This window comes from Equus caballus, chromosome 2, assembly GCF_041296265.1.
Source record: "Equus caballus isolate H_3958 breed thoroughbred chromosome 2, TB-T2T, whole genome shotgun sequence".
Lineage (NCBI taxonomy): Eukaryota > Metazoa > Chordata > Mammalia > Perissodactyla > Equidae > Equus > Equus caballus.
In genome coordinates, this window is record NC_091685.1 from 46736702 (window position 1) to 46759996 (window position 23295).

A 23295-nucleotide genomic window follows, 5' to 3' on the forward strand; every position below is an offset into this window, starting at 1 on the left:
CTGTGAGCCCCCTAAACAGTATCTGAGCTCCAGAGCCCAGCGGTGGTCGAGCTGGCTCGGACTGGCTTGGACAGGCCCGTGTAGCTGGGGACAGACATGGCACCTCTCTTCCCAGTGCAGGGCTTTCTGCTCACTCCCAGAGCTGTGGTTAAACATTGACCTGCACGCCTCAGCCTCAGGCCTCCTGAATTCTGACTGGCTGGGCCAAGGTTGCATTTTCTTGCACTCACATGAACATAGCTTCGTGGGGTCAGGGGAGGTCCCCCACACATGCACACTTTCGGGGAATGATCTCAAGCTGATAATGGACATTTATTGCCTCTACGCTGTACTCGGTGATTGAGCACTTTTTCCTGGATGCGAAGGTTCATGAGCTGCAGTGTGGCACCTGCGGCCACCTCGCCAGGGCCGCCCCACCAGCCCTCAGAGGCTTGCAGTGTCTCACCTGCACGTGTATCGCTCCTTGCCCTTCCTGAGGATGGGGTCCGAGAGCGTCGGGGGCGGGGACCGGAAGTTGAAGGGGTGGTGGGGAAGGGGCTGCAGGGAGCTGCCCGAGTCCGCCTTCAGGGCCGCGAAGCTTTCCAGCTTCTCTGTCATGGTCTCGATGGCTGACATCTGTTGGCATGAGAGCGGGAGAGGCTGTGGGACTCCCTTGGGCCGTGCTCTCTCTTGTAGAGCGTGGACTCAACCCCCCAGGGGCATGGAGGGGTCCTGGATGACCGAGCACATCAGTGGGCCAGGCCAGGACAAGGCCATGTGGGACCTCACGCCATCACTGGAATCAGCGGTCTTCTGGTGTCATCTTGGCCATTGGGCTGGATTCTTTCGCTTTCTGTGGCCAGTCCTGCTCTTGTCTTTCCCTGGAAACCCCTTGCAGCGTAGGGTCTAGGCTGGAACTGGCCTTCACCAGCCAGCCTCACTGCCTGGTTTGGTAGACACGAGTGACTACACATCTCCTTATTTGGAAACGAGCCAGCAGTGACCCACTTGCTTGACCCCTGGCCAGCACTCCTGGTTGGCTAGTTTGGGTAAAAGAATTTTATCTTTGAGTCTTGAATATGAAGATAGCTACCTGAATCTCAGGTGAAGACATGGACCACGGGCCTGGGGCACCACCACCACCTAGTGGCAATAAGCCATAACTGCAGGCAAAACCCTAAAAAGGAATTCAACAGCTCGACTGGATGCCGCCAACCAAATGTTCAAAATGATAATGCCAATGTCACACGGCACAGTGCATCTGATGGACGAGAGGGGCTGCCTCTCTGCTCCTTGGGGATGCCAAGGACTTGCTCAGGGAGGAGAAGGGAACATGGCATCAGTTGTTTCCCCCAGGTGGGCAGAGTTCTGATCAGAATCCTAGAGTGTGCCTGTCCCTCAAGGCCTTGGGACTCGGGGCCCGGAGAGGGGACGGGGCTGATGAAGCTGCACAGGCCTCAGCAGTACCTCCCACGCTCTCCTTCTCCCCATGGAGGTGGGCTGTCCCAGAGTGCCCGCTGTGCCCAGTCCTCAGCTGGCTCTCCCTATACCTTTGCTAAACAAATATTTACAGGAGCCTGTGTCACCTGGGAGACCCCAGAGGAAGGGATGGGGGGAGCAGGACAGAGCAGAAGGGCAGGCATGGTCCAAATGGAGATGGAGAGGGGAGGAAGAGCTTGTGTTTCTCCAACCGCCTTGATCACTGGGAGAAACTGGCCATGGTCACCATGGTGGACCCCAGGCAGCTAGCATCTGAAGAACAGGCACGAGTGGGCAAGGCGAGGGGGTGGAGGAGTGGCTGGCAGCAACACGCCAGGGCCGCTCACTGAGGCTCGCTGCCTCTGAGCAAGGCTTAACGGCAAATACTCGGAGGAGGTTACTTGCTCATTCACAGCAAAGCCTGGGCCACCAGTGAACAAACCCATCATGTCTCACTATGGGGGGTGTTCCAGCGAGCCCTGCCCCTCCACACCATCCAGGGCCCCGCCCTCACCTCCGTGAGGCTCTGTCCTCTAGGTACCCACTCAGAGGACTGCTGGTGGGGACAGAGGGCTTTCTGCTGATGCTACACAGAGGCCACAGCCGTGCCAGCAGCAGAGATATTTTGCAATTTGGGGAACAACCGATTGGTTACAATAAAAACATCCAGAAAGGGGTTAATGAGTAGAAAATGGCCAAGGCAGCCCTGGGACCCTGGCCTGCCAACTGGGCCGCTGGCCAGCTCGGGCTAGGTGGCCGGGCTTCCTTCGGGCTTGGCTGTCCCTGTGGGGCAGCACGTTCCCTCCTCAGACACATGAGGCTCCCCGCTGTGGGCTGCCCTCCCCGTCCCCGCTGATGGACAGATGGAAATTGTCATGTCCCTTGCCACTGTCTAGCCCCTCACTGGTCCCTCCATGGCCTGGTGCACAGACTGCTGTTCACTTGCCTGCAGGTCTCAGCTTTAGCCATAGCCTGGAAGGCCCTGGAACTCTCCACCACTCCAGACTCCCCAGGACCCCTAGAGATGGTAAGCGGTCGCAGCTGGGCAGAAGGGCCTCACCCTGCAGCCCAGGGGGGCTGCACACCTGCATGTTGGGCCTCAGAAGCGGAAGGCCCTTGTGGTGTTCTGCCTGTCACCTGACCAGCGCAGGCTGACATCTTCTATAGCTGTGACCCTGTACTTTGTAGAGACCATCAGTTATCAGGTGCTTTCTGCCCGAGTGATGGCTTGACCTTGGAGTGACTTCATCTCAGACGCCCACTCCCCTGCTCCAGGCCCAGGGGGCAGGCAGCGGGGGTGGCAGGGCCCAGGGAAGTGGGCCCTGGAGGGACAATGGGTGGCCGGCCCCCCCCTCCAGGCCTCTCTTCCTCAGGCCTGGGTGGGTCTCACCGAGGCTGCCCGCAGGTCCTGCCTGCCCGGCCCGCTCCGCCCGATCAGATATTCCCGGCTGAGCTCTCCCACAAACACAAACACAGGATGCGCCTGGCTGGCTTGTCAGCTTTTTCCAGCCCATCCCGAGGAAAATCAGGGGAAGTTATTCGCCAAACTCCGAGGCCCCAGCGAAACAATGGGAGGTGCTAAGTTTAGCTGTGAACCTGGGCAGGGAGAGGGTTTCACAAACTGGGCTGTTTGTCCAAGGCGGGAATCACCAAGAAAGAGAACAATGGCCCAGTCTGGTGTCTGGGTTGGGGCCCGCCCCACAGCTCAGCTCCAGGACCCTCGGGGAGAGAGGGGCAGCCTGTGGCTCCCGGGAGGGCACTGGGCCCCACACAGTGAGGGCAGTGGGCACACAGGGCAGGGAATCGGGGAGACTCAGTGGGGCCCTGGTGCTCAGCCCTCACTTCTGCCACCCCTCTGTGCCCACCCCCAGGAGGATGTGGCTGGAGGGGCAGACCAAACACCTGCAGGCTTGGCAGGGTCCGTGTTATCTTTCCTAGACCCTGATTCTAGTCTTGGCGGACGGCCTGCCACCCTCTGTGGCCCTGGGGAACGGCGCCCCTCCAGCCCCCCACCTCCTGGGACCCTGTGCCCTCAACTCAGGTCCCCCTCCTTCTCTCCTGCTCCCCATCTCCTCATGCCCACTCTGTCCCCTCCTCACTCAGGCTCTTCCTCTCCTGGTCTTTTCTCATGAGCTCCCTCAAGGGCAGCACACCCCGGAAAGGCCTGCTCACATCCACCCCTCGGGGCTGCGTCCCGAGTCTATTCACTTTATGTTTAAATTTCTTGCGTTCACTCCATCCTGCTCTGCCCTCCGCCCCACTCAGGTTCATTCCCCCTCCTAGAGCTGGCGCTGTGGGTCAGTGGGCCTCCCCATGGCCAGGGTCCTTGCTGCCTTTGAGGGACCCACGGGCTGCCTCCTGCCAAGGACCCCCTCCCTGCTCACCTCCCCTGGCCTTTCTCATTCTCTCCAGCCTCACAGGCTCCTGTGGGGTCTGCAGGGAGAGAATCCTCTTGGATGGGGGAGCTGAGGCCCGGAGCGCCCAAGGGGCCGCCGTGCGCAAGGCCCGCCTCAGGAGTGTGGCTCTGCTTGGACAGAACCTTGGGGTTCCAGCCCCTCAAAGATCCCTGCACAGCCTGGGGCAGGCCAGAGCAGAGGGCCTCAGAGTGAGGGTCCTGAGGTGTGCCCCGCCAACCTGGCCCCTCTGGGTCTTACCTGGGGGTGGAAGAGCAGCGGGGACGGCCGCAGGTACTTCTCCTTCAGGACTCCCACGGGGTCTGTCACCTTCCGCTTCTCCACCCTGCTGGACAGCAACACAGAGGGTTACATACCCCGCGGAGTGGCCCAGCGCTGGGCAGGGAGGCACCCCACTGGTCATGAGGTGTGGGGGCCTCGCCACGGTGGCCCAGCTTCTGGGGCTCCCCAGCTACCACGTCTTACCTGACGGCCCTGGCCAGGCCCACCTGCTCACCTAGGAGAGCCTCCGAGCCCGCTGCCCACCCCCACAGTCTTGCTCTGCTTCCCTCCCACGCTCCCCAGTGCCGTGCCCACTTCTGGACCCCTTCAGGTCCCCCATGTGCCCCCAGCCACCGTGCATGTGACAAACACTTAATGCCGGAGCCCAGAATCTTCTCTGAAGGCCCTGAGCGCACCAGCCTCTGCCCACTGGCCCGTCAGCCCCCAGGGGATTACACAGTTGGGATCCCAGCTCGCCTGCAGCAGAACGCGGCACACACGGGAGGCTGTTCCTTGTCCCCCCTGCCCTTGGCCGACTGGGCTGACCAGCGAGCGTGAGTGACCAGGAGGTTTCTGTCCTGGGGAAAGAGCCAAGCAGGCGCTGCCTAACACTCGCGATGGCTGCCGAGATGACAGGTCTAGGACCTTCCCTCTGTGCTGGTGACAACTCTGTTCATCACAAAACCAGCAGAGGAGGTGGCCGGGCAGCGCCCAGAGATCCCTCCTCTCACCGTTTCCCAGCAACGCCTGCCTCAGTCTCCCCGTGGGGGGTGAGCTTTACAAAGCACGATTTGTGAGCATTTCCCGGCGTCTCAGGCGCTTTGGGGACTGCTGTGCCTCTCTGCACACAGACACAGCCCCTCTGAACCAATCCTGGCCGGATGCTCCCGTGCCCTTTGCTCTTGGGCCTTGCTGGGCACCGTGCTCCCTTCACTCAGGCCTCCAGGGGACTGGCTGGGGCAGTGACCGGAGCAGGATTGGGGATGGCTGAAGGAGGACAGCACAGCCACCCAGGGGGCCAGAGGCAGGAGCATCCCCTGCAGGGTGAGGCCACAGGTCACCCCACGGAGACCCCGAGCCTGGTCCAGGAGGGAGAAGGCGGGAGATGTGGGAGGAGCCGGGGGGGCACGTGTTGCACTTTGGGAAGATTCTCTCCCAGAGGAATAAAATAAAGGACCACACGTGTGGCCCCAGGAGGTGCGGCACCCACTGGGTGGGAAGTCGGCCGGGAGGGACCTCACTCTGCAGGCCTTCACCGAGGCCCTTTCCAAGTGCGACTGTGTCAGATTCGGCCTTTCGAGGAGACACTGCAGGTTGGTGGGGCGGGACCAAGAGAAGGGGGGCCCTTGTGGGAGGAGGAGGGCCAGGTTTGGCTCCATCTCTTCTGCCTTTTTCTGAGTCATGTGGCAGCCCCACCGGGCTGGCTCCCGAGCAACCAAGGCCAGCTGACACCAGCTGACCCCAGCGGACACGGGGTCTCCAAGTTGCCTGGCTTATGTCACCACATAAACCACATTCCCACCTCATCCCCAGCCCATCCTGCAAACGCAGCAGCCACATCGGGGGGCGGGGGCAAGAGGGCCTGGAGGGCCAGGGAGGCCGACCGGGTGGTGTGAGAGGATGGAGGGCTGTGGGTACACGCTCAGGGTCACTCACGGGGGACGGCCTGTGGGGAGCTTCACTAGAGTCACTCTCAGGACCCACGCTTGGAGAGAAGCCTTCACCCCGTGTGTTTATCTTGTGGGGTTGGGGTGGCAGGGAGACCACACAGAGCTCAGCCACACTGCAGCCTTTGCTAGTGTCTGCGTGCAAAGTCGGGGTGCAGGCAGCCCCTCCAGCAGGTGCTGGACCCTAAACTCTGAGGGTGAGAGCCCAGGACACGCCGGGTCTCACATGAGCTCTGACTGGAGAGGGCCCTGCAGCCGGTTCTCAACTTCCTGCTCCCCCAGATTCCAGGAAAAGGCCCAAGACCCTCAACCAGGCCGTGAGCAGGGAGGAGAGGGGCTGGGGGAGGGGCGCACTGAGGGTCAAGTGCAGGGGCAGACGAGGGGGGGATGAGGGCCAAGAGGAGAGTGGGGACGGGCTGGACGGGGAGCTGGCGGAGGAGGGGGCTGGAGAAGCCGGGGAGGAGCAGGAGGAGGTTAACTGAGACCCTCGCACGCCTGCTGGCTCCAACTCTGGGGGCCTGGCCGGAAGGTTCCGTCCCTCAGTCTCCAGTCACTCCCTCCCATCCTCTGCACGGGGGCAGCACGCCCCACAGGCGCCTCCTCCCTCACATCCCAGCTGTTTCCTGGCCTCGCCTGGGGTCCCGGAGATTCTTACGTTAACTGGCAAGTGTCTTCTGCGCTTTTTGATGGACGCATTTGCCCCAAAAAGTGGGAAGCCACCTTTGACAGATGAAGGCCACCCCTCTCTGCCGAGCCCCTAGCCTACCTTCTCAGACCATCTATGGATGGTGGATTTGTAAAAAATACACCCAAACGGGGCATTTTCCTTGTTTTCCGTGGTCCCGACTCAGGACTGAGCAGGAAACAGATGGGCTGCAGACTCAGGCCGGCCAGGGCCCCGGTGTCGAGCGTGGAGAGCAGGGCCCGTGTGGGCATCCTGGGCCGGCAGGCAGAGCAGGAGGCTCGCCCACCTTCCCCTCCCTGGCAGCTCGGCCTGGCTCTGACATCACTCTCTCCCATGTGGACTTTCAGCAGGTGTGACCTCCTTACCCACATGCCCACCCCAGGCCGTGGCTGGCCCTGCAGGGAACAGCAAGCACTGGAGACCTCAAGGTGGCCACGTGCTCCTGTGCTCCCCGCAAACCAGTGCCGTCACGCACACGCGAGTGCACAGGCCCTCCCTCACGTAGAGGCGTAGGCCTGTATGCGCTGCAATAGCCTGTGTTGGTTTCCTGGCACCTCCAGGCCCTCACGAGCACCCCCATGTGCACACCTCCAGGACGTGTGCTGGCAGGGTCTGACCCCTCCCGCCTAAGCAGCCTCTCTGATCTAACCCTGCCCAGACACTGGGGAGGGGGTTAGCCCACTCCTCCCCAGAAGGGCCGTCAGAGGCATGACACCAAGTGTTTGCAAACCTCCAAACCTGCCTCCTTCCTTCCTCCTCTCTGCTTCTGGGGACCAGTGGTTCCTTCTCTGATTTCCCCTGGGCCACCAGAAACCCCTAGTTGTGGCTCCAGGGAGCCGGGGCGGGGGTGTACAAGGGCAGCCATAGGGAAGCGGAGACACAGGGAGGTGGAGAGAGGCTCAGAGGAAACAGCAAGGATCTGAGATGTGTGGGAGGCAGAGTCGGTCCAGAGAAGACAGCGGGAGGCAGTGGGAGGGCCTCTGGGGTGGGTCTGAGCGCAGGCTCCAGAGGTGCTCAAGGCAGGGCATGGGGTAGCCCAGTGGATGTCAGAGAAAGGGAAGCGCGTATGTCCGGGAGGACCTACCCCAGCCTCCTAAGTGTGGCCCCCGCCTGGTGCCCACCCCAGGAATGGGCCAAGCCAGGAGTGTCTTCTGGAGCAGCAAGGACCTCCCGAGAGCTCAGGCACCCCCCTGAAGCCAGCAAAGGCAGAGGGACGAACCTTGGGGGAGCACAAGAGGGCAGCCTCTCCCACACACTGACCCTACGCAGCTCCCCAGCATGGCTGGCCCCTCTGGGAGGGCAGGTGAGGGCAGGGCATGTTAATACCTGTAGATGGGGTCCATGAAGAAGGGCGACGGCTTGGCGTAGTGCAGCGACGGCTGCTGGGGCAGCTGCGCCGGGCACACCTTGGGCAGCCCCTCACCGGCACCCAGCCTGCGCTCGCCATACACGTGGTTCTTGCGGGGCTCCCGGCCCCCTCCGTTCTGGCTGGCTCGGACGCGGCTGCCGATGCTCAGGTCCAGCGGCTGCTCCTCTCCAGATGCGGGCGCCGGGGGCACCTTGGGCACGGGCAGGATGGGCTTGGCCTCTTTTGGTTTGGTGGTGAGGTCAAAGGGGGACTCGGCACTGGGGCCGCCCACCTTGAGGGCATCCCGGGGTGACTTTGGCTCAGCCTTGACCAGCAAGTTGTGGGTGAGTGTGCGGTCCGTGAAGGGGTAGAGGGCGTGGGGGAAGTTGGGCAGGAGCTGGAAGGGGAACACGGAGTGGTAGGGCAGCGCGCCCAGCTTCTTCTCCTGCATGCCCACGAAGCCGGGCCCGAAGTACTTCTCCGCGATGGAGGCGATGGCCTTGATGGAGTCGCCCGCGGCCCCCGACGCCGTCAGCAGCTGCTCGTCGGGTGGCGGGAAGAAGGAGTGCTGGGAACAGAAGAGGGGCACCTCGCCCACGCTGTTCGGGGCCCCCGGGGGAGCTGTGCCGCCCCCACACTCGGCCTTGCCCTCGGCCGCCTTGCCCTTGGCCTTGGCCTTGTCGCGGTCGCTGTCCACGTCGCTGTCCAGGTCCGAGCCCGTCCCTGTGGTCGTGTCCAGGTCGGTCCCCGTCGTGGTGTTGACGTCCTCGAAGTCGCTGCCGTCCGACATGTCGCTGCTCCGGGTCTTGAGCTTCTCGGCGTATGAGTCCTCGAGGCGGCTCTCGAACTTCTCCTCGGGCCCCGAGGCTGCCGTGGCGCCCTGGCCGCTGTTGCCGACGGCGGAGACGAGGGGTAGGGCCGGGTTCCCCAGGGGGCTGGGGAGCTTGGCATCCTGGGTGTGGTTCAGGGGGCTCTTGAGCAGCGGCGTGGGAGGTAGCAGGGGCGGCCGGGGGTACAGGGACGGAGGGAAGATGCCCGGGAAGCCGGGGGTGAGCGCGGGGAACGCCGGGGGCGCCGCGGAGAAGGGCAGGCTCCCTGGGTGCGGCCTGGAGGGGAAGTACTCATTGAAGCCCAGGCTGGCGTGGTTGAGGTTGGGAGGGGGCTTGGCCTTGTCCATCATGGGGCTGGGGGTGAGGGGCAGGCCCGGGGCGAAGATGCCGCCTGGCGGGTAATGGTTCTTGCCCTCGCAGAAGCGCCGGTGCTTGTTGAGGGAGGAGGTAGTGCTGAACATCTGCCCACAGTCCTTGCACTTGATCTGCGTGCGGCAGTCGGCGTGCATCCGCTTGTGCCGGCACAGGTTGGAGAACTGCGTGTAGGATTTGTGGCAGACCTCACCTAAAACATCAGCAGAAAGCAAAGACGAACACGATATGAAATTAAGGGAAACTCTGTGGTTTCCGGGGAGCAGGATGAAGGGCGCTTCTGGCCTCGGTGACAGGAGCAGCCCCTGCTTGTGTGTGAGCACGTGTGTGTGTATATGAGTGTGCCTGCACATGTACATGCAAGTGTGTATGTGTTCGTGTGAGCACATGTACATGCATATGTGTATATATGTGTGCCTGTATGTGCTTGCATCTGTGTATTTGGGCACACATGCATGTGTGTCTGCAGCCACACGTCTGTATGCATGAGTGTGTGCCGTGCATGTGTGTGCATGTGCATATGTTGTATGTGTGCTGCCAGTATATATGTGCTTGTACGTGTGTATGCATGAACACATGCATGTGTGCATGTACTTGTGCCTGTACATATGTATGCTGGTGTATGCATGTGTGTGTGCATTTGCACTGTTGGTGCAAGTGTGTTGTGCACGTGTGCACAAGTGTTTATGTGTGTGCGCACATCTGTATCCATGTGCCTGCACGTGTGTGCACACATACACACGTGAGTGCACTCTACCCTGGCGCTGCCCTCTGATCACCAGCATGGATTGGCAAGGACCGTCTGTGCCTTCCCTGGGGTCCTTGGGCCAGCTTGGGCAGGTCTCACAGTGACTCAACCTTCTCTGTTGGAAAATGGGGTGCTGCCACTGCTGGCGCCCTCCTTCCCCAAGAGTGTCTGCAGTTTGGGGTCCAAGGTCTTCTGAAATCGCTCCCAGCGTTGGGTGACGCCATGGCATGCAGCCCCGTCTGCAGCTGCATCAGCTCGCCTGGGACTCCGGCCCTACCTGCCTGCCCACTTGGTGACACTGTCCCCGTAGGGGAGAGAGGAAAACACCAACCCCCCAGGGTATCTCCGGCTTTCTAAAGTTGAAAACGATCCCAACTCTCTCCCTCCTCTCTCTGTCCCAGGCCCTGCGACCCACACCCAGGAGACAGAGGCCTCCGGGGGACCAGCCCACTCGGGCTCTTCTCAGGGAGTGTGGGCTTTGGGAACACGCTCCTGGTGGTGCACGGTCACTGTCTGGGGGTGTCCTGAAGGTGGGGATGGGAGGGAAGCCCCAGTTGGGCTGTGCGGAGAGGCGCTGGTTCCAGGTTTGAGAAAAGTGACACCTCCCCAAATTGGGAGGCAGAGGCAGCAGGCTGCTCTGCTCCTGACAGGAGACAGCAGCGCCGGCCAGAGCCCAGCACCAGCACCCGAGGCCCAGCGGACCCCGTCTCGCCATTTTCCCAATGGCCTGTGGTGGAGTATCTGCAAATCGCCAGCTTTCTTTCTCCTCTTGTTTTTCTAACCAGAAAGTGAGGAACACACACACACATGCATGCATGCATGCACACACACCCTGCGTGTGTCTCTCTCTGCAGGACAATTTGCTTCCTAAACGCAGCCCCAGTGGAAACAATGATTTCAGCGTGGCTCTTGCTCACCACAAATCCTCAACTGCCTGATGTCACGCTATTCCAGCCAAGAGCTTTGGCCCTGAGATTATCGTGTTCTTTAATCACAACATCTATTTATATTAGCGGCTCTGCCTTCCTGGTCGTCTGGCATGGCGGGACGTTCTCAAGGCTGGGGGGAGAACGTGCTGCCTGATTTAACGGCATCTGCCCTTTCTGGGAGGTGCCAATGCAGAGGTGCTGCTCCCCGGGGATGGTCTATAAATACCCCCGTGGCTCTGCTAGCCTCCAGAGGGCTCTGTGACATACCCCCGGCCCCAGCAGGGCTCTGTCAGTGCCTTGTTGGTGGCCGCTGCCCTCCTGAGCTTGGAAACTGGCCGTGAGCAGGTCTCCTACCCCAGGCAGCTCCCAGGAGGGGCCTCCCAGGCCAGCAGCCAAGCCTGGGCACAGGGAACCTGGGAACCCTCCGTTCCCATCCACCTGCTCACATGATGGGTGGGGGGTTCCTGCAGAAACGCTGGGGCTACAGAGAGGCCTCTGGGAGACTGAGGTCCCGGGAGAGGCAAGTCCCAGACCTAGGATGGCTGACAGCTGGCTCAGAGCTGGCAAAGTGAGGTGGCTGCCTGCAGGGGCTGGGATAGGCCTGGGCAGCCCACAGCAAGCTGGACGTGGGGACCAGTGCCTGATGGAGGGTGCCGCCCAGGCCCTGCCAGGACCCACAGGGGCCCTGGCCAGTACTTGTCCCGGTCAGCAGTTTCTTTTCCTTGTAGGTTGTGTGTGGATGCACATTCCCCCACCACACACACACACACACACACACATTCCAAAATTTCTGGAAAGTGCCCACAGGAGACTGCCTGCCTGTGCGCCCAGATACCCCACCCCCTCTCTCACATGCACACACTTGACCACCCTGGTCATCGAGGAGGGGGCACGGGAGCTTCTAGCCAGGTTTTGGTGCTGATCCACAGGTGCCGTGTGTGTGCACCCACATGCCGCCCAGGGGTGGATGCAGAGTCTGTGCACACTAGCGACTATCCGGCTTCAACTAGTTGGTGGCAACTGTGTGCCTCCAAGCGACTGCTCTCCTCTTAGAAGTGCCATGTGGGTACCCCCCCGCCCCGTGCGCAGCGCTCTCTCTCCAGGCCTCACCACAGCCCCCTCCCGTGGGCCACAGGATGCGCAAGATCGTGCTTCACGTCTGACTTCTAGAATTTGTGCCACCCTCTCTGAACGAAATGTTCACACACGCAACCTGGCAAGCGCAGGTTTCTCTTTGGCTTTGCCCCTTAGCCAAAAGCCAAGGCCCCAAGGCGAGTGTGGAGCCCGGCAGCAGGCGGAGAGCGCTGGCCCCTGGCAAGGACCCGACCAGCTTGCCCCAAGCTCTCCACCTCCACAAGGGGAGGCTGTGCTGGCTGCGGGAACAGCGGGCTCAGATCCTTCCAGAGAACGGCAGCTCCTGGAACTCATGTGATCCACGCGATTCAGTGAGACTTCACACAGCTCGTGTGCATGCCCACAAGGCAAGAGCTCTTAAGCCTGCATGCAATTTTCCTGAGTCTCAGCTTAAAAACTCTGAGCTACTATCTGGTGCACACATACGCACCCCCTCCCATAGGGGGACTCGCTGGGATGCTCATCCCCGGAAAGTAGGACACCATGCACCTCCAGTGGCAAAGTCATGACCCCCAGCCCCACCGCCACCCAGCTTGCCTCCTCCCAGCTCCCCTCAGAGGGAGTGGGCCTTGCCCCTGGAGCCAGGCGGTGGGGCTGCCCACACCACTGCTTAGATGCTCTCTTTCCAGGGCCTGCAGGTGAAGGAGGTGGTGGGTGAGCAGAAAGACTGCCCTAGAGGAGGGGCCGACAGGCAGGGCTTTGCTTCCTCGCCTGGGGGAGCCAGTGACCCAGGTGGATTATGGTCTGAGTCACTTCTAGGAGGACAGTTGGAACATTGGGCTGGGGGCAGTGGGCAGGAGGGGGGCACAGTCCCAGCTACCCAACAAAGACTTGACTGGCCAGTTGGCATGGCCTCTTTGGGGCAGGTGTCTGGCACCTGAACAGCCCCCGCATTGGTGAAGACACCCTGACCCAGTCCCCAGGCTCGCAGAGTCACCTGCTCTCGCACTGATGTGCTGGAGCCCAAGAGGCCCTGGTCCACGACCCGGGGTCAGGAGCCAGGCCCCTTGAGCTAGAACTCAGGCTCCGCAGCATGGCCTCCAGCGCCTGGTCACTTGTCTCTAAGCCTCAGTTTCCCTCTCTGTCAGCTGGAGATGGTGCAGCCCTGCTCTGTACGGTTCTGTAAGGATGCCGTGAGATAATGTGCGTGAAACGATGACTCAGCGCAACGCTGGTGTGAATGGCTTAGTGACAACGTTGGTGTGAAATGACTCAACACAACTTGTGTGACATGAGTTAGCACAATCTCGTGTGAATGATGACTCAGCGCAATGCTGGAGTGGAATGGTGACTCAGCACAATGCTAGGCAGAGAGGAACCTTCAGTGGCTTCCAAACCCACTGAAAATTGGGGTCGTGACCTTGCACTGGCCCACAAGGTGCCCGGGACCTGGCCTTGTGATGTCTGACCCCTCTCCTCTTCCTTCTCCTCACTCAAGCCCTAAACCGATCCCGGCCTCAAGGCCTCTGTGCTGGAAGTCCCTTGTCCGGCGCCTCCTCTGCAGGCGCCCCCTCGGATCACTCCTGCTTGTCTTCAGAGGCTGGGCCATCCTGGCCTCCCATTGTATTCACAGGGGCAGCGGCCCCCCACCCCACCCTGGGCCGCCCCCTGGCACCTAGAGAGCCTCCTGCCCCCCAGGCTGAGGCCTGTCACATGTGCTGTTATCATTTATATGGCTTAGCCTATCTCCTCCACTGGGGGGTAAGCTCCATGGGGACAGGGGCCCAGCAGCTTATGGCCAACCCCTGCCCCTGGACAGCGGTGAACACGCAGCCCCAGGTTCCCCAAAGGCTGCGAGGGTGAGCAGCGCTGGATGAACATGTGGCGGGGCGGGAATGGGACGGCGGGCCACTGGCTCCTGCAGGTCCTTCCCCACCACCCACTGCCACCTCTGGCCACTGGAGGGATAAGCGTGGGGACCAAGGCGGGTTGTAGGGGAAAGGGAGGCCAGACCAAGAGAGCCGAATCACAAAAGGAGAGGGTACAAGGAAGAGAAGGTGGCACCAGAGAGCAATGGGGCCGGGGCTTCACATGGCAGCAGGAGTGTTGGAACAAACAGGAGTCCTAGGGGCGGGCAAGAGGCTGAGGAGTCCGTCCTGGGCCTGCCTCCAAGAGCGCCTGCCCCAGATGAGCGGCCCGGCTGGGGACGACTTACATATGAAAGGCTTGACGGTGCTGTGGATATGCTTGTGCTGCTTGAGGCCCGAGGATGTGGCGAAGGTCTTCCCGCAGTCGGGGCAGGCGTGCGCCCGCGCGCCCACGTGCTGGGAGCGGATGTGCCGCTGCAGGTTGCTGGGGTCCGTGAACACCTGGGGAGACGGACACTGTGGGCTCCCGTCGCCTCTGGCTGCCCTAACCAGGCAGTTCTGGTCGAGGGATGGGGCTCTCACTCGCCGTTCTGCCCCCTACGCTGAGCCTGGCCAACCAGCTCTCTGCTGGAGCCGTGACCCACCCGACAGCACTAGGGGAGCCGCCCAGCCTCCCCTAGACTCTGATTCCTCAATAACAGTTCCCAGGAGAACTGTGGCTGCGAGGATGCTCAAGGCAGGAACACAGAAAGCGTTTTTAAGCTGAAGTGCCATGATATGGGATGGCTTGTGGGTGGGGAGGCTGACCCCTGCCAGCCTCACCTTCCACATCGGGGGGGTGGGGCCGGGGGCAGGAGCCCTCCCTGGAGGGGAGTCAGGTCTGGTGCCGCTCAGGCCTCGTTCCTGCTGCGTGGCCCAGCACACTTCCTCTCTTCCCGGGAAACAGAAGGAGCCGGATGACTCCCGGGCATCTCACTCGCTCTCCACCCTTCATCTGGATTTTTACAGCAGGGGCGAGGCAGGCGCAGGCGGGCCGGTGAGCACGCGGAGCGGGGCTCACATACGTTAGTTACCTTCACGCAGTTTTCACATTCGAAGCGCTTGCCGCTGTCGTGGGACATCTGGTGGCGGATGAGGTTGGACTTCCAGTTGAAGGCCTTGGGACACTGGTCACACTTGTACTCTCGCTCCTCTGTGTGCACGATCATGTGCTGCTCCAAGCTGTGCACAGAGGACGGGGGTCACCGTGGGGCCCACCACCCGGGAAGAGGGGCCCTGAACCCAGCACGGCCTGTTCTCAGCAGCCCCTCGGAACCCCCACCAGGTCCTGCTGGGGGATCAGAGCGAGTCCTCGCAGCGTGTCTGCCCACCTCCTCTCTGGACGGGGCAAGGAGATGGAGGGGCAGAAACGGTCTTCCCACATCAGATGGGGAGGCAGCCGGTACCTGGACAGAAGCCGATGCCCAGAGAGGGCTCAGGCCCTTGTCCAAGACCACCCTGCAGGCAGCCAGAGGCAGGGCGGGACCACAACTCACTTCCCAGCGGCTCTTCAAGACAATGTGAACAGTGAAGCTAACCTTGGGCCTAAGAAAAAAGGAGTCTGGAAGCTTTTGACACTGCCATGAGCCCCAGGGTTGGGTGAGGCCTGGGAAACCCAAGGACACCGCCTGGCCAGGCCGAGAGCCCGCCACGCACACATGAAGGAGGCAGGCCGGGGTGGATGAGCCGGTCTCCAAATGAGATGTGATGGGGTGGGGAGGGCACAGCTGCCCGGGAGAGGCCGCGGCACTTGGACGAACGAGCAGCTCCTAATCCCCTCCTCTCGGGGGACAGCCCGCTTCTCCTCCTGTCCCAGGTATGACCGTTAATCTTCATGAAGAGAGCAGCAATACATCACGGCCCGTTAATTAGGGGCCCAGCCATCCATTAGATCAGAAACGCTTGGTTCCTGCGCAGCACAGATTGTATCTTTTTCCCTGTTGTTAATTGTGATTTATGTGTTTATGTAAAGAAAACACGGACCCTCTTGAGCAGCGCTTACCGCCAAGGGCCTCAGTCGGGATTTGCCCAAACGCTTATTTTCTCCGTCATCTGTTCAGGGTGGAGGGTTTCCCGTCCCCAGGGAAGCCGTGGGGGGATTGGCATCAGTTCCCCCAGTCCCACAGCCAGTTAGTGACCTGACAGGGTTTCACTCTGACTTTGTCAGGCTGTCCTGGAGGACGTTCTCGAAGGCAGGAGGAGGGACCCACACTGGAAAAGTGGCCACGGGTCCCTAGAGGACTGGGACCATGTGTCCTGGCTGCTCCCCACGAAGCCCAGGGGTTCTCACCAGTCCCCAGGGCCCCAGATCCCAGGTCCTGAATCCTGCCGGGCCCTGGAATCCTGCCTGGCAGCTTGGGCCTGCTCTAGGCTGACCATGTCCAGTTGTCACACAGCTGGCCTGGCACTCTGTGTCCATGTCTGTGAAGTCTCCCTGGACAGACAGGTGCTGCCCATGGGGAGCAGAGGCTGGTGCCTGGGGTGGAGGGATAAGGGGACTCCTGGGTACCCCCTCCTGCTCCTGACCACTGTCTGAGAAGGAGTCACTCACGTGTCTGGAGGGCCAGGCCACTCCACGAACCCCCGGGCAACAGGGTGTTGCCGTCCCCCGTCCTTGTCTCGGACTTTACTGCAGAAGTAGCGCTGGGGCTCGACCCCTGCACGTCTCGGGGTCTGGCCCTCATTTCTTGACTTCCCTCTAGTCTGTCTCCACAGCTCAGCCCTCACTGTGCAGAATGGCCAGGCCAGCGGTGTCTCAACAGGGCAACTTGTGGATCCTCCCGGGGTGGGAGGGCTCTGACCGGAGGCCTGGCCTTCACGGTCAGAGCTGGGAGCACTGTGGCCTCCAGCCGCCAGCTCATGGGCCTGCTCTGTCCCCAGCGCCAGATGAATGGGCCGGGGTACCTGCCCCTGAGGTGTGCCGCGCTCGAGGGGACCCTTGTCTCCAGCTGGCCCTGGAGTCCTCTGCGTCCAGCATGGACAGGGCTGAGGGATGAGGGCTGACCTCTGCCCTTCTCAGGCTCCCTCTGTGCTCCCAGGGCCGCTGACCCTGCTGTCCCAGACTGGCTCCTGGGGAGGGAGGAGGGAAGAGGAGCAGGCGGAGGGGAGGGGCAGCACCTGTACTTGTTCGGGAACATCCGCTCGCAGTCCTTGCACTCGTGGGCCTGCCCGTCGCTGCCCGTGCCACCCACGCCCTCCGGCTTGAGCTCCTCGCCCAGGCCCTGGTAGAGCGCGGCCCCCACCGAGCTGCATGCGTACTTCTTGTGACGCCGCAGGTCCAGCTTGGACTGGAAGAGCTCATCACACATGTCACAGCGGAACGTGGGCTCCTCTGCAAGAAAGAGGACAGGAGGCGGGTGGGCGAGCCTGAGACCTGCCCCAGGGCCCAGGGCCGCGAGGGGGTGCGGGACACCGTGGGGCCTGCCTCCCCCACTGGCTGTTCCCCCTCCTGCTTCCTTCCTGCCCTCATCCCCGACCTAGGAGTGGCTGCCCAGAGGGTGTGGAGACCACAGGGACCCAGGTCTGCATCAAAAGAAACACTGAGAAACGCTGGGCCCCTCCCTGCGTCGAGGTCGTTGTGGGCTTGAGAAGGCCCCCGCTCGGGAGCGGAGAAGGAAGCCAGGCCAAGTGCTTTGTTTATGAATTAGGAGAAAAAAGACGACAGAGCTCTAATGCATATCATAAATTATTGTCGTCAAGGTCAAACAAATTAAAAGAGGGGCAGCTATTACTAAGTTTACGAGGCGGCATCCTGACCACTGTGCCAAGCCAAACAATCAGCCCAGAGCTGTAAATTTCCTCGGGGGACGACCTCCGGGCCCCTCCCCGGCACCCCCGCTGGCGGCCGCCTGACAGCAGCTCTTCCCCAGAGCGGGTCCCATCCCCGCCCGGGGTGGACCCCGGGTCCCTCTCAGGTCTGGAGAACACGTGCACTAAAGCTCTTGCGCAAAGGAACTGAAAGGTGTGCATGTGTGTGCTTGTCAGCGAATGTGTGAATGCACGTGTGCTTCTTGTGCATGGGTGTGCAACTGTGTGCGCATGGGTGTGAAGATCTGAGCCTACCTGCACCTGTGTCTATGTATCCTTGTGTGAATTTGTAGGCATTTTTGTGCCTCTACCCTCATGTTTGTGTTGGTGCGTTTATGTATTCACGTGTATGTGTGCACATGTGTGAATGTGCAAGTGTGTTTCTGTATGTGGCTACAAGTGTGGAAAATTTGTGTTTGCATATCTTCACACTAGCACACATCTGTGGGCAAGTGTGCCTGAGTGTTTGGGCATGTGTACATTTGCGCATTTTTGTGTGTTCATGTGTGTGCTTACTTTGCACATGTGAATGTTTCTGTGCACATGTGTGTGCACATTTGTGTGCTAGGTGAGCAATGCACAGAAATGTTAAGTATACATGTTCGTGTGCATGGTTGACTATGTGTTAGGTGTTGAGTGTGCATGTGTTGGTGTGTGTATATGTATATGAGTGAATGCATGCACATCTGTGTGCAAATATGCACTTGTGTGCATTGGTGTGTCTGTGTAAATGTGTATGCAGTTGTGCATGCGTGAATATGTGTGTGTGTATTTGTGTGTGAATGTGCAGGTGTTATGTGATTGTACTTGTGTGCGTGTGTTAGTGTGTGCTTGTGTGAATGTGTGTGGGATGGTATGCACACATTTGTGTGCAAGAGTGAAGGTTTGTGAGTGTGGATGAGTGTCTGTGTACACCTGTGACTGTGCGTTTGAGTGTGAGTATGTGTCTTTGTGTGCATGTGTTTCAGCATGTGTGTGTGTGTGTGCACATGCACGAGGACCCCCCCCAGCACTGAGCACAGGCTTAATAACTTTGGATTGAATGCTGACCAACAGGACCTGACCTAAGGGGTGGAGGAGCCAAGGAGGTGGGGCGGTGGGGGGAAGGGGGACCGGGGCTGCCCCGGCCCCTCCTTGTGCCATAGAGACCACGGTAACTGTTTCCCAGTGCTAAGCAGAGGGTGGGCAGCTCTGCAGCCTGGGCACTGCGGGCTGGGGAGAGGGAGGGCCACCTCCCCAGGACCGGAAGCTTCCCCGAGCCTAAGGGCGGAGGCACTGCTCCGGGTGTCTGGCCACACCCAGCATCCCCACTGGTGGGCACCCAGCACCCTCTGACGCCCAAGGGGACCTTTCTGCAGGAGCTGCTCTAGGTGCCCTTGGCCAAGCCCCCTGGGCGCTGGCCGACACCCTCGGATTCACAAGCACCGAATCACCAAATGTGACTTTTGTTCATGTCTTTGCCTGGGGACGTGTGCGGATGGGGCAGGCCCGGCAGGCTCCTGCGCTGGGCAGACGCAGCCTGAGGCTGGGCGTCCCCGCCAGCTCTCTGATGGGAGTCTGCTGTCAAGAAAGTGCTTGTTTGGAGAAAAACAAGAAGAGGAAGGGAAAAAACAGCTCGCACTCAGCGTCTGGGGAGTCAGGTTACAACACCCAGCCCTGCTCTGGGGCCGTGAGTGGGTGCAGGGGCCTGAGCTTGGGCCTCTGGGACTTGGAAGGCTCCCTCCCGAACGTCTCCCCAGACGCTGGCCTTCTCGCCTCCTTCCAGTCCATTGTGCAGCCGGCCCACACAAACCACAGGACTCGGGGATGGAGGAGACAGAGAGGGCGCCACACCAGGGACCCTTAAGCGAGCATTTGCAAACACAGTGGCCAGCAGGACCCTGGCATTCCCACCAACGGATAGAGTGGCTGGGCAGAAGGAACAGGGGCGAGGGGCCCCAAGGCCGACGGGAGAGCAAAGTCAGAGAAGATTCGAAAACAAAACCCATCAAGGCACAGGGCCGGCGCTCAGGTGCCAGGGTGGAGCCCCAAATATGATCCACGGGATGGGGGAGGTGGGCAGCGATGATGCACTTTACAGAATAACCAGCCGGCAAGTCCACGAAGCCTGCCTTTACAATAGAAACCGAGAACGCAGACCCTTTTCAGGAAAATGTCTACTGTGAAATAGTGTGACTAATAACGTGAATGCCCGAGGTCTGAGGAGCCTCCACATGGCTGGCACTGTCCTGAGAACTTTACGGTATTCTCGCATCTAAGCCTCTCGACAATGCATGCACACGCAGGGGGACTATTTTTACGTCCTCTTCATAATTGGTAAACTGAGGCTGGAAGACACTGAGTCACCTGCCTGGAGCACTGAGCGGAAGTGGCAGAGCCGTGGAACTGGAGCCTTTGTACTGTGGGGTCCCCAGGAAACGGGCAGTGGAGCCCCGACTTCCCACTGCGGGTGTGAGAAATGCACCATGCGTGGTGTGGATTTCCTTTCTAGCTGAGGGCTGAGAGTCCCATTTCAGAGCAGAGCTGGATGCACAGACCCCACAAAACTGCTCTTGCGGGTTTATTCTGACGTCCTGGGCTGGAATGAGGCTGAGGTGGAGCCCTCCCACGGCATCATGATTAAGTTAGAAATGCAATTTGTATTTTAGTCTTTCTGGACCAAACTAAGAACAACCACAGAAGTCGAAATTTGAAAACAAAGACAAGAAAAAATGCCAACCCCACCCATCCAATAACACTGACCAACTTATTTTTCCAGTTTTGATGTGAAATTTGGATTTGGAATGAAAATTCAGCCTGATTTTTCACTCTGACGGCATTCGAGGGTGCCTTGGAGGAGATGGAACCAACCGTGGAGATAAATGTCACCCTCTTCCTCCGTTCCCCGTCCCACCATGGACCTGGGTTTGCCCTGATCGGAGGACAGAGCTGGGGACAGGACGAATCTAAGCCTTGCCCACTCCTGCTGGGGTGTGGACAGGTGTTCCTGCGGACTTCCAGGCAGGTAAGGCTGGCACTGAACACACACCTGGGGCACGCTGGATGCGGGCAGCAAGGACACGCACAGCCCACGTGGTTTTCATTTTCCCAGCACAAGCCATTCCATTTTAAAGAAATACTAAAAGAGTATGTTACATCCTGGTTATATTCTGTTACATTATATTATATTGTGTTATATCATATTATATTATATTATCTGTCTGTCTCACGTGCTTTATACACAATACACTACATCCTCTTGACCTTTTTTGGAGAGGGGAAAAGTTAATCATTTTGAGCCTTTCTCAAAAGAAAAGCATATTTGAATGGAAATGATTTTCTTTATTTTCTTCGAAGAGCAAGAAGTTCTCCTGAAAGAGAAATCTTTCCCCTCTCCATTGAAAGAGTAAAAACAAAATAAAAAGTCGCTGGAACTAATGAGTCTGAAAGTGGCTTCCCCTGGTCTGAACCACTTGTTGGAACACTGGACCTGCATTTCTTTACGAAGCTGCAGCCTGGAAAGAGCGTTTGCAGCCCCAGAGGGGCAGGACCCGGGCTCTCTCTCCCCAGCGAGCTGGCAAACCAGGGCCTCGTTTCTTCCACGACACCTGAACACTGTCCCCGGCAAAGCCCCCTGCCCCCAACAAGGGCACGAAAAATTGTGAATCAAGCTGAATCCTCTCCACGGGAATCCGGTGGGGGCACGCAGGGGGCCAGGGGTGGGGCAGAGCCCTCTCTTCTACCCAAACCAAACTAGACCAACGCGTGGCAGTCCACGTCTCGTTTGTCAAATCTGCACACCTCGCTCGTCCGTCTGAAGTTCCATCAGCAACTTTTCACGGCAGAGCAGGGATGTAAGAGGAAAATAAATCAGTGCCTAATGGCTTCCGAGAGCTGAGGGGGACACAATTATGTGGCATCTACATGCTAATCTACCAGACTGGAGGCTCAGGAGCGCTCAAGAGCCACTCCAAATTCCTGCCGTGATAAGGGGCCGACGCATTCAGCCGGGGCCGGGATAAAAGATTTTTTATGATAATTATCTTAGTGAGGAACATTTTTGCATTTTCTTTCTGTGTGAGTCAGAGTTTAACTGGGGCGGGGGGTGGCTGTCGGGGGGCAGAAGAACGATCTTGACAGCAAAGTGCGTGGAAGTCAAACATTTGCTCTTGGACTATTGTGTGTGGAAGGCAATTAGCCCACAAACGTTGGCTACGTTATTAGGAAAACGCAGACCCAGGTTACTTAGGATCCGGGGTCGGAGGGGAAATTGGAACCAAGGTTTTTAAAACCTTTTGGAAGAAAGAAATTTCGTTACAGAAATGAAACAGCCTCGCTGAGCTCTCTCCTTGAGTTGAGTGGGTTTATGTTTCCGAGTTCTCGTGTGTTATCTAAGATTCATAGGTCTTTTCAACAATTATTTTAAGGAAAATGAGACCATCCCCTGTTACCCAGACTCAGCCATTTATTTTTCTTTTCTTGACGGTCTAATTAAAACCAAACTTTAGACAAGAGCACGGATGGGACCCAGCTCATAAAATCGTGCTTCTGTGGTGAATGCCTTTGGAACATGAACTATGGCTGCATCAGAGAGGACCCTCAATGCTAGGCCACGCCCGGGGACCAAAAGGGTCAATTAAGGCAGAAATCTCTGTGTTGACTCTCGGAGGCTTCCTGCTAACTCCGATGCCCAGCTCCCTGGCCCAGCCAAGGCCACTCCACGCCATGACATTAGAGTGGCTCCTTAGAGAAACTTGCTGTTAGTGGCATTAAGCATTCATCCTTGGCACGTTGGAGGGGAGGGAAAGCAAGACAGGAAGGGAAAAATCAGCCACCCCCCTTCCTCCAGCGTGAGCAGAATTGTTAGCTCCGGACACAGCTAGAAGGGGAGACTGCTTTGCTGTCCACTTGTGGGTCTCGTTCAAAGACGCCATCTGCTCAGCAGCGGCACCCAGGTGGTTAAAGGGCCAACCCTCTGTTGCCAATGCAGCGTGCCTCGAACCAACTTTCCTCTGCCACTCACAACTGTTCCAGAATCCCCAAGCGAATGGGCGCATTGCTTCACAATGTGGATGAAGGAAAAGAAATGTGTATTTCAGAAATCCGAGCCTATTTGAGACTGGAGTGTTCTCAAGACCCTTTGAGAAGGATGTGGGTGTGGACGCACAAGGAAGAGAAGCACGTCTACTGGACAAAGACCAGGGATGAATCCAGAGGAAAGGGCATTCAGAGCGCTTCCCACAGTCCTGGTGGAAGAGCTCCGATGCACCATACCACTATGAGACCCACCCGCAGCCTTACATTTTCCCTCTCACCAAGTAAATTTTCCCTCTCACCAAGTAAATTTTCCCTCTCACTAAGTAAATTTTCCCTTAACATTCCTCTTGGGCTTTTGGCTGCTAACTACAGATGGGTATTACCTTCCAGGACGTGTATGCCGTCTTGGCCCTCTAGTAAACGAGAGGGAAACTTCTCCCGTGGCACAGAGCTCTAGGGCGCCAATGTCTTGAACCCACAAAACTGTTTTTTTTTTTTTTAACTAGTGGGAAGAGCAAAAGATGCTGCTGCTACTGATAATAAGACAGTTTTTAAGAATCCCCCAGGACTCGACCGCTACAAAGATATAAGGCAGCACGACATCCATTCACCCATGTGGTCTGAGGGTCTATCTTGAATTCAGGGGGCAGCTCATGGAACCCAAGGAACGGGAAAGAGAAGTGTTTCGGTTGAGAGGGGACGCTGGTTCTACCCGCAGGGGGTCTGAGCAGGGCCATGGGCAGTAGCTCAGGGATGTGGCATGAAGGGATGGGAGGCCT

The 23295-nt window shown here is 59.1% G+C and overlaps 1 protein-coding gene across 13 annotated transcripts in view; it reads right to left on the minus strand.

Annotated features, from left to right (window-relative positions):
• PRDM16 (PR/SET domain 16) overlaps positions 1–23295 on the minus strand; it is a 347636-nt gene that overhangs the window by 19174 nt on the left and 305167 nt on the right. For 5 of the 13 annotated variants that reach the window (XM_070254565.1, XM_070254605.1, XM_070254623.1 and 2 more), the window contains 7 exons: positions 16811–17024; positions 14728–14875; positions 14002–14155; positions 7812–9228; positions 4113–4200; positions 1073–1156; positions 446–615 (listed from right to left, as the gene is read on the minus strand). In XM_070254565.1, coding sequence (XP_070110666.1) covers positions 446–615; positions 1073–1156; positions 4113–4200; positions 7812–9228; positions 14002–14155; positions 14728–14875; positions 16811–17024 — 2275 coding nt within the window. The remainder of the gene's footprint in view (positions 1–445; positions 616–1072; positions 1157–4112; positions 4201–7811; positions 9229–14001; positions 14156–14727; positions 14876–16810; positions 17025–23295) is intronic. The other 8 variants (XM_070254598.1, XM_023627521.2, XM_070254632.1 and 5 more) reach the window with 3 other exon arrangements.